The sequence below is a fragment of the Merops nubicus genome, unplaced genomic scaffold (genome assembly GCF_000691845.1).
Source record: "Merops nubicus isolate BGI_N331 unplaced genomic scaffold, ASM69184v1 scaffold10360, whole genome shotgun sequence".
Lineage (NCBI taxonomy): Eukaryota > Metazoa > Chordata > Aves > Coraciiformes > Meropidae > Merops > Merops nubicus.
In genome coordinates, this window is record NW_008584822.1 from 50,005 (window position 1) to 67,756 (window position 17,752).

The window sequence follows — 17,752 nt, forward strand, 5'->3', positions numbered from 1 at the left end:
GCAGGAATGAAAATAAAACCCATTTATTTTGGGTAATTTGGATGTGGGTCTGCAGTGCATTACCATAACACCACTGAAGAGCAACTTGCCAAATTCTAAATACCATGCAAGATAGGAGTATCAAAGAGTCGAAGCAGGAACTACAAGGCTTGTCTAGATCATTCTTTCTGGAAAGCCTACAGAAAAAACGCTTCCTGCAGTCATAAATCAGCTTATTGTCACTAGATTCTTAATCTCAGTCTAAATCTATCTTTTCCTACACTATGACTGCTTAATATTTAACATCTTTAAAGACTGCTTCTTTGTATTGCCCATACACTAGTATTAAACATGCACTCAAACACAAAATCTTTTAAACCCTAAAGCATCCATGTCATGTCGGGGGGGGGGGAAAAACAAACACACAATACCACACTACTTACAAACAGAAGCAAATAACTACTCTAGTGCTTGCTCTAACATTGTTTTCAGACCAAGGCTAAATTATTAAAACAAAAGCTAAAGGATTCTCTGATCCCCATTATTTCTTTTTGTGCCACATTTACTGACTCTGTCTAACTGTATTGGGAGGTCTTAAATACTTGCTGCAACTTCAGGTGAAAGTGGTGATCTGTGGAAGGTTGTTTAAGATTGTTTGAACTCTAGGCACCATCTAATGCTGCCAGAAGGCAGCCAAATGCTCATCTCTCCTTCACCTGGTGGTTTATTTACTACACAGGATAGCTTTCTGTCAAAACACATATCAGTCTGGAAAAGCATAAAAAAGATTATTAGCTGAACAGATACATTTTGCCAATACGTTCAAACTCAAAGTAGAAATAATTTGACTAAAAGAAAATATGTTTAGGTTTTTCTCTTCAAGCAAGTTTCAGCTGCAAGATCTTTCAGCCAAGAATGCCAAATTCAAAATTCCTCCTTTAAAAAGCTTTGTTTTCAGAACTGCTTGAAGGATCTGAGATGAAGTAAGCCAATGACTGAGTCACTTTCAAATACTCTGATCCTAAGCACTTCATAAGCTCAACAAAGCCAACAACACCTGACAAAACTTGTGGCAAGCAGGCTGGCAGAACACAAAGCGTCAGCGAGTTCCAGATCCCACAGAAGCCCTAAGGTTGTGGCAATGTCCCATAATAAACTACTTAAGTTTCTCTTCTTACCTCTGTGTTCCCAAGTGATCCTCGGTACTGGGCCAAATGCTACTGCCACTTCCACCAACAAACTCCAAACTGCATATAAGGCACACAGAGCCATATTCAGTGTCCTTAGTCTTCAGGGCTCTTCAGGTAACTGCAGCAGGTAACGTTTCTCCGGCTGAAGAAATGCAAGTCCCAGGGCGTGTTAGAGAATGGGCATTTCAGACCTTGAGAGCAGTGCAATAAGGCAGGCTGGAACAACCCTACAAGTATGTGCTTCTCAGCAGATCACTTCAAGGGAACGCACATTTTCCAGGATGCTGCGTACAGAGGCTGCCCACACTCTCCACAGGCTTCAGAGCTGCGAGAAACGCAACTGAGCACATTCTTCTGTTCCACTACAGAAATAAATGACACTGTGGAGAGAGGAGGGGAGCAGGAAGTAGAAGAGAAAGCAAACTGAATACTGTCAAAACCAGTATATTGTAGGCAGACATCTTGCAATACTTTCACAGCTGTCTAGATAGCTTAATTGGGATAAAGTACATTAACTGATGAAAATAAGATTCTCAAAAACAAGCCACATGTTACATGGCAAATAGGCAGTAACTGAAAACAATCATTTCAAACTAGAATGCCAAGTATCAATATTTTGAAGTGTCACATGTTAAATATACACAATTAAACTCCAGTTTCCATATTTCCTTATTTACCGATATTCCCATAGTTTCCTTAAGTTTCTGTATTTCCTTTAATAGCAAGTCAAAGAAATCCTACCTCTCTGATAAACAAAGATAACAAAAATAACAATGGTGAAGTTCAGTGAGCAAAGGAGATGAGAAGTGCAGCACTAATCTTCTCAGCACCAGTTACACAAACCTGCCACACCCCCCATCCTTGGGCTCCTATGAGCAAAAGTGTCATTTTTAGCAAAGTCTTTTCATGCTACTAATGCACTTGAGGTGTGCAGGTGCAGAAAGAAATACAACTATAGAAACAATGAGCTAATGCACGGCATACAAAAAAAAAAAAAGGAAAAAAATGCTTAAAGACGAAAACTACTATGATAGTCCTATGAAAGTCCACTGCTTCTGTCTTCCTACAAGCACCCCTAGGTCAAGACTCATTTAAGTGCCTAGGAGGACAAGACAGTGTATTCACCAATGTGCTCTACTGAACTTCACTGCATCAGGATAAATTTTGATAGCTGTATGCTTGGGTGGTTACAGGAGTGGTGGTGAAAAAAGCAGATTTTCCTTTGCAGCAGGGCGCAGCAGATGTTAGATTTACACTGTGCCATAGCCAGAGATGTCAGTGTGACACTACCAAGAAACACACCACAATCCAAGATAACCATAGTACTTCCAGCTTATCCAGCAGGAGAGCGAGGGAGAGTTACAAATCCTCAGCAGTGTTCAAAAAAGGGTTCAAGAGCAGCATTGCTGAGTAGCGTTCAAGAGTATAAAACTAAAGGAAGCTGCAGCAGGAACGTCTCTGAGGACAACCGTGATGCTGATGGCCTCTTTGGGAGGGAGTGGCCCTGGGTATAAGTAGGCGAGGCAAGGAACCTCTGGGAAGTGCAGGCAGTGGATCTGCTATGAACACAGTAATGTGGCTGAGTAGAAGATGGACAAATACACTAGAAGCTTTCACAGATTCATTTACTCAATGATCACAGGCAAGCTTAAAAAAAAAAATTAAAACATCTCTTTTACTCCTACAAATCTTTTGTCTACTAAGAAAAAAAACTATACGACACCACAGCTTGCTCAAGCTGAATCTGTGATGATGTTGCTTTGTTTTTGTTTTTGGTTTTTTTTCATTTTGGTAAGCACTTTGGATTATATCCAATTGTTTGTAATGGAACATATAAACAACTTTGTTTTTTATAGCATCGTATTTTCAATTAAGCTTACTAGGCTTGTTTGTCTGTCTTGGACCTCTCCTGTTTATCACATATAAGCAATTCCATGTTTTGCTCTCCAACACATTAAAAAGTGCCCACTCATCACTCACACTTGGAAAGTGTCACATGAACCTATTCTGAGGCAAACAGCTTTGCAGTTAAGTATTTAGAGTGTGAACAGTAGTTGAAAGATTAAGTTCAAGACAGTTTGAAATTTTATTTTAATGGAAACGTAAGGTAGAAAACAGCAGTTTGAAAAATTATCTTTGAATCATTTTTTCTGCACACTGCTAATTCTTTTTCTCATGCGACCTTTCATTACTCAAAAGAAGATGCATAATAATCAATTCCCAGTTGATTCTTGATTTTCTTTTTTTAAAAAAAAAGAGACAGAGTATCATTATTCTGTACAGGTCCCAACAATAAACAACCATTTATGTACAATACCATATGGTAAAGATGTCTTCAGAGAAGAGTTCTGAAGTTTCTGGACTTTAAAATAGAATTAGCAAATCTATGCCCTCATAAAGGAAAAACCCAAGTCCCTACAGTCACACTACACGCCTAGCCTAGGACACCCACCTTAGAAAATGCAAAATGACAACAAAATCTGAAATACCTTACACTACCTTTTGAAGATGACAATAGGTCTGGTTGGGTTGGTTAGTGCTTATTTTGCCATGTGGCCGGAGAAATGCTCTGGCCACACAAAGCAGGAACCTGCCATTTCATTCCCACTGTATGAGTCTGCAAGACAGGATCTTCTTCACATTAGTAAATTTGGCTTGTCAGACATTATTTCTCAATCTGAGGTAAAATTGTGCATGTTAAATAACGTAGATAGACCACAGTGTCTTCTACACACCTAATCATGCAAGACCCACTTGGTTCTCATTCCTATTTGTTAAAGTAGAGATGTAAAAGCACTCAGGACTGCTTTCTTTAATTTCTTTAATTTAAATACTCTCCCCACCCACACTGTTCCTGTGATGAAAATTACCTGGAATAACTCCTTCACTGACATCCACTGGGACGTCGTCCATAATCTAATATGAACCTGTTTTTATATAACACAATGGGTAGAAGGAGCGGGTGGGGGGGGGGAGAAGGTCCACACAATGGCCTGACTTCCTGATTAGCTCAGGTCCATCTGTGTTCACTCGCTATGATTTGAGTGTTTTGCATTCCAGAAAAGTAAGGTCTCCTAATGTTTTACATTTTACTCCTAAAAAAGAGCTAGAATTTGCATGAAAAAAAGAACATTTAAGAAGTAAAGCAGAAAGAAACTTGAAATGCTAAGTTACATTATTAAACTCTAACTGAAGTGACCACAAGTGTACTTCTCTGTTTTCTGTAAAACTGCTGAAAATTTTTAGGTAAATTTAAACCAGTAATTTTAATTTAGGCATGAAGATGATGATTTTAAATCTGTGTACAACAATGAATTGGAGCAAATTAATATGTATACTACTTGCATGAGTTTTCCATAATGCTTATATTTACAGTGACTAAAACCAGGGCAACTATAGAAGAAGAAACAATCAACAGAGCTCCTGTCAGTTTAGGAGAGCACAGCTGGAAGTTCATTCAGAGCTGTGAACATTCCTATTGACATGGATAATTTTAGTGCAAAGGGAGAGAAATGGGAAGATACAAGTTTCTGCTGTCTCAAACGACAGAAAATCAAAGCTGTTAGAAAGAAAAATTTCAGGCTGCCTAAATGCTAACCAGAAACACTAGCACAAAATATGAAAGCAGTGAGTTGTCATGGCATATCTTGACTATTACAGATATCAAAAAACATCTGGCCATCACATTGCTTCTATTGGTGAGAACCAAAGAAACAGTGCTCCAGTTCACCTCCTAGAAAAATAGAAACTGCTCATCATGCAATGGCAGAAGATGAAAAAACAACAGTGGGAAGAAGACTGACAACTTTCCCATCTTCCATAATACAGAGGCAAGGTATTTCTGAACATAAAATTTCATCTTTCACAGAAGAAATGATTCAGCAACCCTTACCAATATAAAATGAATTTTTTGATAAGTAACATTTTGATCAAATATCAAAAACCCAGAGGTCAGCATCTTCTTTCCCAGTGAGCAAGGCAAAGCTGGATTCAAGTGTGCATACTGCATGTGTGATACTTGCACAAGCTATCTAAATTCTGGAATTTCAGAGATAGGAATTACCGAATTTTGCAACCCTGGTTTTGAAACCTTTTTTTTCCCTAATAAATTCTTAGTTCCATTGTGCAACTTATAAATTCTGCTCAGTATTACAGAAATTGCTAAATGGATCTATCTTTATCTTCTCTATGAAGGTTAAAACCGTATGGGAACTTACTGACACAGCTGCAACAGTCAGCATTATAGCTGGGATCCTTGTGATTCCCCAGAAATTAGTCAGCATCACACAGTATCCAGCTTAATAGCCTAACTCTGTCACTCTTATCATGACTTCGCAGGCAAGCCAAGTGTCCACAGTTTTCCTCCCATTTTGTATTGCATTTAATTCTCCCCAGGGTTACTGTTCCTTGCAAACCCTCATCTACTCTGTGCTTACACCCCCATTCACGCTGTCACAAATTCTTGCTCCCTAACACAAGCAGCTCACAATTACATGACCACAAGTGATGCAAGCCCTGGTGAGGCAGCCTGACAAAAGGCACCTTCCTCTGAGCATATATACTTCCCTGCCTCCCCATGAAATCACTTTCACACCCCTCGCTGTCCAGGCACAACAAATGACCACCTCACAGTAAGTGGCAGACAACTGGCTGCAAGGCACTCTCCCTTTCTGTCACCAGGAGCAAAAAAACCACAGCAGGTTATCCTGCTATCTTTGGACTTTAAAAAGTAAATAAAAAAAAAAAAAAATTGTAAAACTGAAGTTACTATGATGAGATATATGATGTTCGATATGTGGAGACAGGCAAATTTACAAGCAAATTGCTTCCTCCAGCAGAAAAGGGGGTAGGGTTAAAGGATTCATCTGTCAGAGAGCATAAATTACAAGTTCTCCCAAAATAACTTTCTTCAAAGGCTTTTGAAAGTTTTCATAGAATACAGACCCACTTCAGTGTTTACCAATGGCTATTTGATAACAAAGACTTTAAGGCTTCATACAGTAAAAAACACCACAGAACTCTCACTGTAAGATTTTGCTTGAAATTGGTTTTTGCAATTTGCCCAAAGTTTGGCTTCCAAAAATAGAAGAAAAAAGTTAGCAACTGATATATTTCAAGTAATCAAAATCACACAGTAGGAAGTGTACTTTCATCTTAGATGAGTTTTATTTACACAGTTTGCTTATTTTGGACCAGTAACGATAGGCTAGATACATCCTTTGCTTTCATTCTCACCCTTTCAGAACACCAACCAGTGCCATTTTTAGAATGTATCATGAAAAACATCATTTTTTCAATCTTTTTCTTACTATACAATGCCTCAGCAGAAAATGAGTCTGTATGTAAAACGTCACAACTAGCAGACCAGTGGCCCTTTGTGACTAACATCTACATAGAACATGGTATTATTTACATTCCAAACTGTAACCAAAATACTTTGTAGTTGCTAGTTGCTTACAAATTAGCTGAAGCTTTTTGAGATAATTTCATTTGGCCTTTACTTCCACCATAAAACTTGCTGGAGGAGGTGCACTACTGCTAAAAGAGGATACAAATTCTGAGGAAATTGAAGTTTCCAGTTTTAGGCTAAAACACAAATTTAGTATTTTCCTGACTCTCCATGATAAACATTCTACCACACAGTACTCAGGAAACTACTGGTTAATCTTAAACCAGAGATTTATAATCTTCAGCAGAATACTAGAGAAGATTAAAAAAAAAAAAAAAAAACACACACACAACCACCACGCTAACCACAAACCACACACATTCCTGTTCTTTACTACTACGTGCTTTTGGGGGGCAAAACTTACAAGATGACAAATTATTTTGCCATAAAACAGCAAAGATCACAGGAGAACAAATAGCTTAAAGTTCTTATTTTTTAGATTATTATGGGCAAATTGTTAGAAATAACATACTATCCTTCAATTCCAAAGAGCCAACAGGAAAGAACAAAGGGGTTTGATTCTCCTTGTTTTGTATTTAAGATGAAGGCAGGCCTTGGACAAGCTGTACAAGTGGCTGAACAAGTAGCCACTGTTGTGGGTCCTCAGCCTGGCTGCACAGAAACAAACTAAACAGAAATTATTATTAATATAAAACTATATGGATGATCAGTGGGACTCAGACACAGCTGCAGTGCCAGCACCTCTATTAACCCGGATATTGGGCTGTCCCAAATCGAGAATTCAAGAGCTGCCCAGGGGACAGATGTGTTTTAAGATACTTCTCTGCCACACTGAGGTCTCCCCAATATTGAACCTGGGTTGTGACAGTGCTGCAGTGAAAACTCAAGTATCCAAGAAATAAACTCCCTGAAATTCCAAGTCCATTTTCCCCTACCACTTAAACATATTCTCATAATAAAATATATTGCTCAGCTTCTTCCTTGTTTCTTCTCAGGCTCATAGGACGGAGTCAGTCAGTCAAAGTTATTTGAAGATACCTACTGGCAGCTAATGGCACTCGTGAAAGCACCTGAATGCCTAAACTAAAAGGCACACTTGCCTTTAAAAAAAACCCTATCCTAGGTGTCCAACAACACTTTCAGAGTTTCAAATGTCTCTGAAAGCAAGTCCAACATCCCCCTCACACACAAACTGGTTAACAGGAAATCCTGAAATCCCAAGCGGGACCTCTTTAAGTGATAACTAGAGCACCAGAAAACACACAGTACATTCCCGAGTGAGAAAAGTCCATTTTCTGAGAAGTTTCTTCAGAGGCATTCTAGTCTTGAAGCAAAACAAAGTAATAAATTGAGGTTATCAGTATATCCCTATTTATCTTTCTCCATATGAATTAAATCCCTAGTGTTCTTGCATTGTATTTATTTGTTTTACTAACAAAGACACTTCTAACACATCCACTCAAAAACTGATCACAGCCCCCTCACGTGGGGGATTCCTCTACTTTCACTGTAAATACCTGGAGTCTCCTGTGCCCCTTGGAGCCTCCCGCACACCCCTGGAGCTGGGTAGCCGTCAGAAACACGTCCTTTCTGGGAAGAGATAAGAAACAGGATTTGACATCATTACCACATAAATCTGAAGGGCAAGTTATGATATGGGAACTGTAATAAATCCTCCCGCAAAATGTTGGCTTTTATTTCCCAGATTACCAGGGCAGATCACTTCTGACAGAAATCAGAACCGATCCGTTTCCATCCAACAAGCCTGATGCAGCACTTAACACAAGCTATTAAGCAGTCCTGATGAAAAGCATACACAGTAGCCATTTTCAATCCAATTTGTTTCTTCTATGCCCAGATAGCCAGTAAGTACTTGATACAAAATTACTCAGCATTTGCACTTCAGTACAAATTATTTATCTTAGAGTCTTGGAACCCTCTTACGCTGGTACAGGACATGTAAAGAAAGCTCAGAGAGGTCAGACTTGTAGCAGTGTTACATCAGCTTGTATTTAGCATATATACTTTCTATGTTCACCCAACTACTTTTGGAAGCATGTAGGCTACCTGAAGGGATAGTGGGTTTTAAGTGCAAGTCACTACGGGTCTCATCTGGATTTCATTGAAGTCAACAGTAAGAGGGTTCCCACAGATCCAAATGGGAAAAGGGTGCACCTAAACAACAACAACCAAAAACAAAACACCACACCATAACCCACAAAACAACAATCTCCACTAAACATCTGAAGGCTTCATTCTTGATCCAGAGGATTATAATGAAAGGCTCACAAAACAGAAGGCCCCCAAACAAACAGGTCAGACAAAATTACAAGAAACAAACACAGGTTTTTTTCAAAGCCAAGTGTTTCTCTTGTCCTTCAACAGTGCACGTTTTGTGTCTGCCAGTACAGTAGCAGGTATCAAACAGGTACACCAAACCCACTTTTGCTTACCGGAAAAAAAAAAACTTCAAAAATCTTTTGGATCTTATGCATTATAGAGGGGAATCTAGTTTGACTCTCCCCACAATATTTTTTCCAACATCCCATGGAAATCTGTTGTAAATCAATGCTACTACCTCTTGGATATTTTTCACAGGCACTAACAGGGTACCGTTGACTTATTTTTGCTGTCAAAACAACAATGCACCATTCATTCTGATGAAGAAAACAGACAAAGGATACTAAATCTGATGCAGTTACAAAGCTATCCACGAACCAGTTTACACCAGATCATCTCTATGGCTATAGCTACTCAGTATTTAAGCAGAGTTAAAACATACAAAAATTGCTGCTTGCCTCAAAAGGCCATTGATTGCCACAGTCACTCTCACTAAGTGGAGTTTTTGCATGCCTGCGTGCTGTAGATACCCAAGAGGAAAAGAAAATTCTCTTTTGCCTCTGCTCACAGAAAGGACTTCTAGCAGTTTGTAGCTTGTACAAGCACTTTCATTATAGCAAAGCACTTGTTACAATGTAATAATAATATAAATAAATAAATAGCTACAGTGGGTGTCGTGGTGGTTGTGAAAAGCCTTGCAGCAAACTAGCTGACCTGGAGATTCACTAGTTCTCAAAATTAACTGTCATGGAGATTTCCACTTCTCCACAATGGGTTTCTGAGTTAGGGAATGCTGAGGCTACTGGGGACCCAAAAGCCAGGTAGGCAGGTGGCAGGAGCACAAGCCAGCTCTCAGCCAGCCCCTTGATCTCCGAGGAGATGGGGAGAGCCAAAAGAGCCACCAGGACTTTGAAACTGCAGCACCTCATGCTGCCACTGGCTCCCTGTCTTGACAACACGAGTAGCCATGCTATGCACATGACTAACTACTCAGACCTTATCAAAAGCTATGACATAATTAAAACCCTTTAATAAACCAGGACTTGAGTATGAAATTAACATCTCTCTAAGTACTAAAGGTTTGCAGGCACCCTTCAGGTCCTCTTGATTGACTCAAGGCTTGCAGCTGACCCTTTAAAGCAGGCACTGCAGGAGCTCCCTAAACCTTACATGCTGTCAGCTTTTAAGTGACTGTATTTCAGTGAAAATTTAAGTAAAAAAACCTGTGCTGTTTCTTCTGGTAACAATTACTTAAGCTTGGGGGGAGGGTATACAAACAACAAAACATCACACCACAAAAAGCTCATTATTTTGACAACTATGACTAAATCCTCAAAGATTAAAGATAACATCTACTGGATTACAAATGAAAGAAAGCCTGGAATACATTATGTGGAACAACATGATAGTCACCTTAAGGAAAATTTTCATAGGAGAGACACAATCCTTCATATATGTGTGTTTGCATATATTTTATTTATTTGAAGACTTTCTTCTAATCTTTCAAATTCCAAAGCATGTTAATCTGTTATAAGGTACTTGTGGCTACCACAGCCTACTTTTATTTAAAAAAAAAAAAAAAAAACACCACAGCAACAAAAGAAAACCCCTCAAATAACTTGTACTACTTCCTTCTACATATATAATCCTCTGTTTCAAGCATATGCCTGCTGTAACCAGGTCCTAGGGATTCTAAATGAGAAAGAGAAAGGAAATACTGAAGAAAACTATCTTATAAGCAAATTTTAATTACTCAGAGAACTTTTTGAGAGACCACAGAGACAAATTTTAAGCTTGGGAAGGTCTGTAGCATTGCAGCACTAGTCACTGACTCTACCAGAACACAATTTCCAGATCACTATCTTGATGACCGCAAGTAAACTAGAGTTGTATTTGACCTTATCTCAAGTCAGCCACTACCTGTCTGTGCTAGTCTTCTTATAAAACCTATCTATTTTAATCCCCATATGGAAACCACAGGTGAGGCCAACATACAGCTATCAATAACTAAGGGGCGTGCTGCCCAGAGACAGCACACTGCACAAGTTCCTGTGAATGCTCTACGTGGTTTTAGAGATTTAAAATAAAGTAATTACACTAAAAGGTAAGCTAGGCTACAAAATTCAAGAATTCTACATATTATCAGCACATTATTTTAATAATGAGGTATTTGACATATGAAAATAACTGCTGCTAATTGCATCAATTTCTGTAGCTTCCCCACCCCCTCACCACTCCACCCCCTACCCTCTCCCCTGACTGGTGATGATACCTACTAATTACCTCTGCAAGACATTGGGTGAAAAAAGTCAAGTAACAGACACACTGCAAGATTCAAAAAGCAAAGCTTCAAATGTTTTTCCACGTTCCCACTCTTGAAGCTTCACTTCTCAGAAAGACATCCTTATTTCACAGAACTGTTTATTGGCGTATCAAAATCCCTCAACTATTTTCTAAATGTTTTGTTAAAGGCAAGCTAGGTTTGCCTTGGGCATGACCATGTGCATGAACTTTGATCTGCAGCACAGTCCTCCGCTAAACCAGGTTTTGGAACCACAAAGCAGAAAAGCCCTCCTATGCCTCCAACAGTCATTTTCATTTAGCCCACATCACGACTGCGGTCTTCAGCTTTCAATTCACCCCATCACCTTGAAGTTTCTTGGATCTCACAAACACCCTCTAAAAAAAAGTCAAGAACATCACAGAGACTTCCATGGAGCAGAGCGCCTAGGACTGCTACAAATCCTTCATGTCTCCCAGTGAAAAAATACGAATCTTGACCTCAGGCCAGCTGCTGTTGAAAGCAGAGCTCCTCCATTTTTAAGGAGAAGAAAAACTGCAATTAGGCAACATAACGTCCACAAAACTGGAGGGGAACATACATGATATGCATGCCTTCCTTTCTTCAGGAAAGCATTTGAGTATATTTCACAATCTAACCATCCTACAGCTACAGTATTATACAAATATCAATAAATTTTTTTGCAAAACCATAGTAGTGATTCTGAATCAAACTCCAATAAAGACAGAGGGCACCAGCATTACAACTGCGTGAGACCAAGAGCCACAAAGCACTACAGAAAGGAAAGGACAATACACAACTGCACAGAGAAAACAGCAAATACCAGCACTTTGGCTTGGATTGAACTTTTCAAACCACCACTTTAGGGACATGTAAAATTTATATGCACTTGCAACAGGATGCATTTGCTTGGGGAAGCAAATGTTCTTTCAGAGGCACCACTAGAATATTTCACTTAAACTACATAGGCTTTGAAAAGCAGAGATCATGGTAGTATCCCCATATTCAACATATTTGTACTTTCAACAAGGTCAGTACGAAGGAGACAATTACTTCTCCTCTCACCATATAAACATCATTATTATCCTACAAGGACTCCTATCGGAAAAGAAGAAATCCAGAAAATTACTTGCTGGTGCTAAAATGTGAACAAGAAGACATAGCAGATAAGCTTCCAAATCTAAGTATTCAGTGAAAAAGAACAGAAAAAATAAATTATTCTGACAGAATGGAGCACACTATGAGAAAAACATGAGTATAAATAAATAAATAAATAAAACCTAACCACCAGGAAGTCTGTACCACAAGCTTTGTTTCAAAAACATTTTACCCAAAAGACTATGAGCTGCCAATTATATGGAAATGCTGTGTAATATTAAAAAGTGAATTAATACCATGTATTTCCATATTCACTACAATGCAGCAACCCAGAAAAGCTAAAATCAGCATGCTGTATTATAACACCTAACTTAGCAAGAGCTTAGAGCACATCTTTGGTCACCTTCAGATTATCAACCTTTTGTTAATTTTGAACTATTCATTACTCCAGCTTTTCCTTTTTTTACTTTCTTTGATTCTTCACAAACTACACTTACCACTGTTAACAGGTGATAGGCTTAATATACTCAAAAGAGTTATCTGAAAATTGAGATTACAAGACGTCCAGGCGTTACTGCACAGCGTTCCATTTTTAAGATTTTTCAGCATTGTCTTGGCTTTCTTCTTTCTCCCTCTTGCCTTGAAAAATGCATAGCCTCTTCCAAAAAGCACAGGCACTGATAAGACCTGGAAGTCTTTTAATTCATGATGAACAGAGTATTCTACCATCATGATGTGCAGAAAATTATCAGTAACAGATTCAGGCTTTTCAGGCTTTCAGGACAATTTAACAAATTATGTCAGTTACTGACAGGTGCCAAATCATAGAATCATAGAATCATAGGGGTTGGAATGGACCTGAAGAAACAAATCCTGAAGTTTCCTGACTCTTGGAAGGGAAAAATACAAAAGCGACCTTGTCCACATAGGAGTTTTTCACTACCAAAACATCCTCAGCCAATCTGCCCACTGAAAACACTCAACTAATTAAGTTTATGTACCCCAATGCTCTGTGAACCATGCACGCTGCACAGGGGCACCAACAGGGAGTAGCTAAAATGCAAAGACAGCTTTAAACCTTAGAATTGTGCTCAAATAATTTTATTCTTCTCTGTCCTAAAGTAAACCTGTATTAGGTGGAAGAGGAGGAAAAGTAAGAGTAATTTCCATTTCAAGCACACAAGATTAAAAACCAGCACCTCTCTAACCCGCAAAGCTAAGCATCCTGCAGCTTCCTAAAGCGAAGCCTGGTAGAGGTTACCTGTCTGTCCTGTGTAAGGGCTTCTGTTGCTGAGAAAACAGGCAACTGCAGCTCAGGAGAGCCAGCTGCTCCCTGCTTGTGCAAGCTGCAGCACAGCCACCCTGAGGGAGCTCTACAAGGCTGCTGAAGTAGGGGATTTGAACTAAGTTATTCAAAACAATGGAAAAATAACAAAAATAAAACTTCCTTGGTTTTGGCTATATGAAATTCAGAAATTGAACCCTGCAGCAGTATTTACTATTAAAAACCAAATAAAGTCCACAGGTGGAATTTACCCATTTTTTGTAAAAACAAAACTGTTCATGTGTAGAAAAAGAAAAAAAAAAAGGCTATAAAATAGGATTTCCTCAAGCTTTACAAGTTATGTAAGGACATCTCTGACTTATGAACACAGGTAAAATTTGTTATGTTTCTGAGTATCTTTATCTTACCATTGCAACTTCCTTATCACACGCCCCCCTCTTAAAACTATCTTTCTCTCTCATGTCCAATTGCACAAAATTCTAAAGAGAATGTCATTAGACTGGTTAGGGTGATACTTCATCACGTTAAGAACATGCCCACTCGACAAACAGAACATACCGCAGGAAATTAATACATTCCTGAGTTCTCCTGTATCACTTTCCTAGTTTCATCTGGGACAGAGTATTACAACATCCACCTTGCAGATGGATCCATGATAACAATTTTGTATTTTCAGTTTCAGCTGCAGCGTCACTGCTCCCCATGCTTCACCTGTCACTCCACAGAGGTGCTTCTGTTGTCTGCTACACACAGTCAGTTTTCCATCTGACATGAATCACACTGGCTAAATGCTCAAAGTTGCACAATTGTTCCTACTTTATGTGTGTAAATATGTTGAAAATGATGCAGTAAAGCCTTCTTTTGAAATACCACAGTTTTATCCTTGATTAATAAAAATACATATTATATTTGTACGGTACCTACTTGAAGAGTCACCATCAAGTGCTGTCAATTCTCCTCAAGTACCAAACTGAAGCCAGAGCCTCCATCCAGGTACTATTATTATTGTAAGCTGCCTCTTCTGCAGCAAGATGCAACACCCACACTTACATACAAGAGACAGAGACAGGGGCATTTTGAGTTATACAGAACATCAGTTCCTTCTTCCTTGTCAACCAGTTGTACGATGGAAGCTGCATGGGGAACCTTTTCAAACTAAAACCAGTCCAGTGTCAAATGTTATTTCCACCAAGAACCTGCTACAGGTTAAAGATAAAAAAAAAAAAAAAACACACACACACCCCACACACAAAAAAAAAACCAAACACATAACACCAAACCAACACACAACACCACACCAAAAAAAACCATAACAAGAAAAACATCCACCAATAAACCAAGAAAAACACTACACTAAACCTGGTGATTTCCCTCAGGTCTGGTCATCCTTGTATGAACAGAAAAAAACATAGGAACTTCTTATTTTTACCTTCGATTCCCATTCTTTCACATCTGACCCTCAGAGAACAAATGTTCAGTTTTGTTTTCAGGTACAGAACCAACAGCACCAAGCAGCAATGCAGTTTTTCCCTGCACTGACATGAGTAGAGTTTCACATGCCCAGCTCTCACACCTGGCCTGTAACCAGGTCACTGCTGTTTTCCTCCTTCCCCTGCAGTATTCCACTTGTAGCTGTGCACCCCTAAGAAATTATGTTAACATCTTAGTTTTAAGCCACACATCAGAAATTTAGCAATGTGCCACAGTAAACAGCTTAATAATCATCCCCTGGATCCCCCGAAACAGGGCTGGAGGAAACAAGCTAGATAACTGCTCATTCCCCTTACAGCTGTGAGGGCTCCAGCTTACTTCAATTGTCCTGTCTACCTCCTACCTCTGTCCCCTGGTCTCCATCCATCTCCACCTCCCAGCCCAAACTTGTGCTGCTGTGCAACCAGTTAGGCAAGATTGACTTCCACAGGTTCAAACCACCTTTGGGGACAAGAAGGGTCACGGTACTTCAAATCCATCCACAATACCTCTTTCAGTAGCAGCACTAGCTTGTGTCAGACGAAACGTATGCGCCTCTGGAGGCATTAAGTCTGAGTCTTCATTGGAAAAAACAAACTGAAGTGCAAAGCCCAGTAAGTACTACATGCACTCCAAGCCCTCCCACTCTCACCTCCGGGCCAAAACACAAAAGAACAAGGAAGAGTTGAGGGATCCTGGCCTGAAAAAAGAAAACCCTGAAGGACTGAAAGCTGACTGGGATTATGTCCGAGATGGACACGATACAGTACCTGCCAGGGTACTGAGCTTTCCACAGGACTGCTTGCTGTAAGAGATCTTGAAAAAAAAAAAAGGCAGAACTATCCAAGGGTAGGGCTACATCCCTGCCAGTAAACATTGCTTTTTTCCTGCTGCATCATCATTATGAAAACAATTACTTTGGTCTGCCAGTGGTGAGTAACAAACTACAGCTCCTCCTCATCAGCTAAAGCCTGGCCACAAGGGTGTGACCTTTACATTTACTTGCACATTCAAGAAACTCAGCTGCCTCCATAGGACAGGCAAAAATCACGTAGTGTGGGACAACATGTCCCAGCCAACACCACACGAATCAGGATATACCACATTTAAGGTGAAAATCCTGAATTCACATCACACTGCAAAGGTCATTTTAAATACCCAAGACCTCAGCAGAAGATAAATCTCCAGTAGTAGATTGGAACTCTGTTGCTTTGGCAACCACTACAGAAATGCAGTAAAATAGGCTTCAAATTTAATAAATGATCATTTCACCAAAACAAAAAAAACCCTAGTGCAAACAGCTTCAGAGGTAAGCATTTTAAAAGGCTTGGGGTTTTGATGTGTTTAAGGATCATGCTAGCTCAGAAAACAGTTCCCCTTTATTTCCATCTTAAAACCTCTACAGCAACCCTGACATTTTTTAATGCTGAAAAGTAACACAACCATACTTTTCAAAAAAGCTGCTAGTGCTTTTCACAGACAGCACAGGTACAGATTTTACTAATCATCATTAGATCATTACAATGTTACTCACTAACCTTTGCTATTTTTTAAGAAAAATGTGTACAGGCAAAGAGCCTGCACGCTTTTGTAAGATATACAAAGAAATTGTACATATCAGCAACTACAAAACACTTTGTGCAGAACAGAACTTGTTCAACATAGGTGTTTCACTGCAGAATTTGGTTAGTGACAACTCAGTGGTGACTAACTACAGAGTCTGAAAAAACTCTGACTTTGGGAGCACTTGCACAAATGCAGGGATTTATCAAGTGTTGCTACGTTCACCCTGTGAGGTTTGTAGAGTACCCATCATATTTGCTTCTGTCTCAATACAACCCTTTTGTTAATATTAACAATGCAAAGGTCATTTTGACCTTTAGCTAGTAAATGGGTATCGCTTTGTGCCCATGCTATCATTTTCTCTGTGTTCAAAAACACAGTTGCAGATTTTTCAGTATAAGCGCTTCAGAGTTCACATCAAATTATGTGTGAGCGTGTCAGGAACAAGATTAACAGCTTTGGTTGCAGAACATCCTCATGAGCATTACTGGGATTTTAACTCTTGCCAAGCTTAAAATGAGCTTTTTCTTATGCCAAATGAAATGTAGCAGAGAGAGACTCACTAGTACACTTGATGATTAACTTTAAAGAATGGCTTGCATTATCATTAAGGACATTATGAAGGGAATGACAAATGGAAATGATAGGTAAACCTCTGCACACTGCAGAGGTTCTGCCTCAAAGTTTCTTGACAAAACTGATAATGACAAGTTTACAGCCCTTGAATGTTACATTTGAGAGATTTTAGTATTACAGAAAAGCAGAACTGTAAACTTAAATGAAACCATTAGAGGCAAGACGAGATTTATGTGGTTCCTTCAAGGTTTAGGGCTCAACAGCAAAAACACAAAGCTTACCTCCAAACGCAGCAGCAGCCATCCACATCTTATCTCAAACTAGAGGCCTCACTCCAGATCACTCACTGCTTTCACATTTCAAATATCACAGTAAAAAAATTAGGTTAAGCTCAGCCATATGCAAAAAATAATCCCAGCCCAGGGAGATACATCAAAGAACCTGACGGCAGCTATAGTTACTTGTGAATCAGACTGTAGTGGTGCTCAAGCTGTTACCTGCTTCCCTGTGCTTCCCTTTATAGCCCTCTGAGTTCGTCA

At 39.3% G+C, this 17,752-nt stretch overlaps 1 protein-coding gene across 1 annotated transcript in view; it reads right to left on the bottom strand.

Annotated features, from left to right (window-relative positions):
* SEMA4D (sema domain, immunoglobulin domain (Ig), transmembrane domain (TM) and short cytoplasmic domain, (semaphorin) 4D) overlaps positions 1-1,251 on the bottom strand; it is a 20,894-nt gene extending 19,643 nt beyond the window's left edge. The window contains exon 1 of the mRNA XM_008945474.1: positions 1,158-1,251. Coding sequence (XP_008943722.1) covers positions 1,158-1,251 — 94 coding nt within the window. The remainder of the gene's footprint in view (positions 1-1,157) is intronic.
* Positions 1,252-17,752: the final 16,501 nt, after the last annotated feature.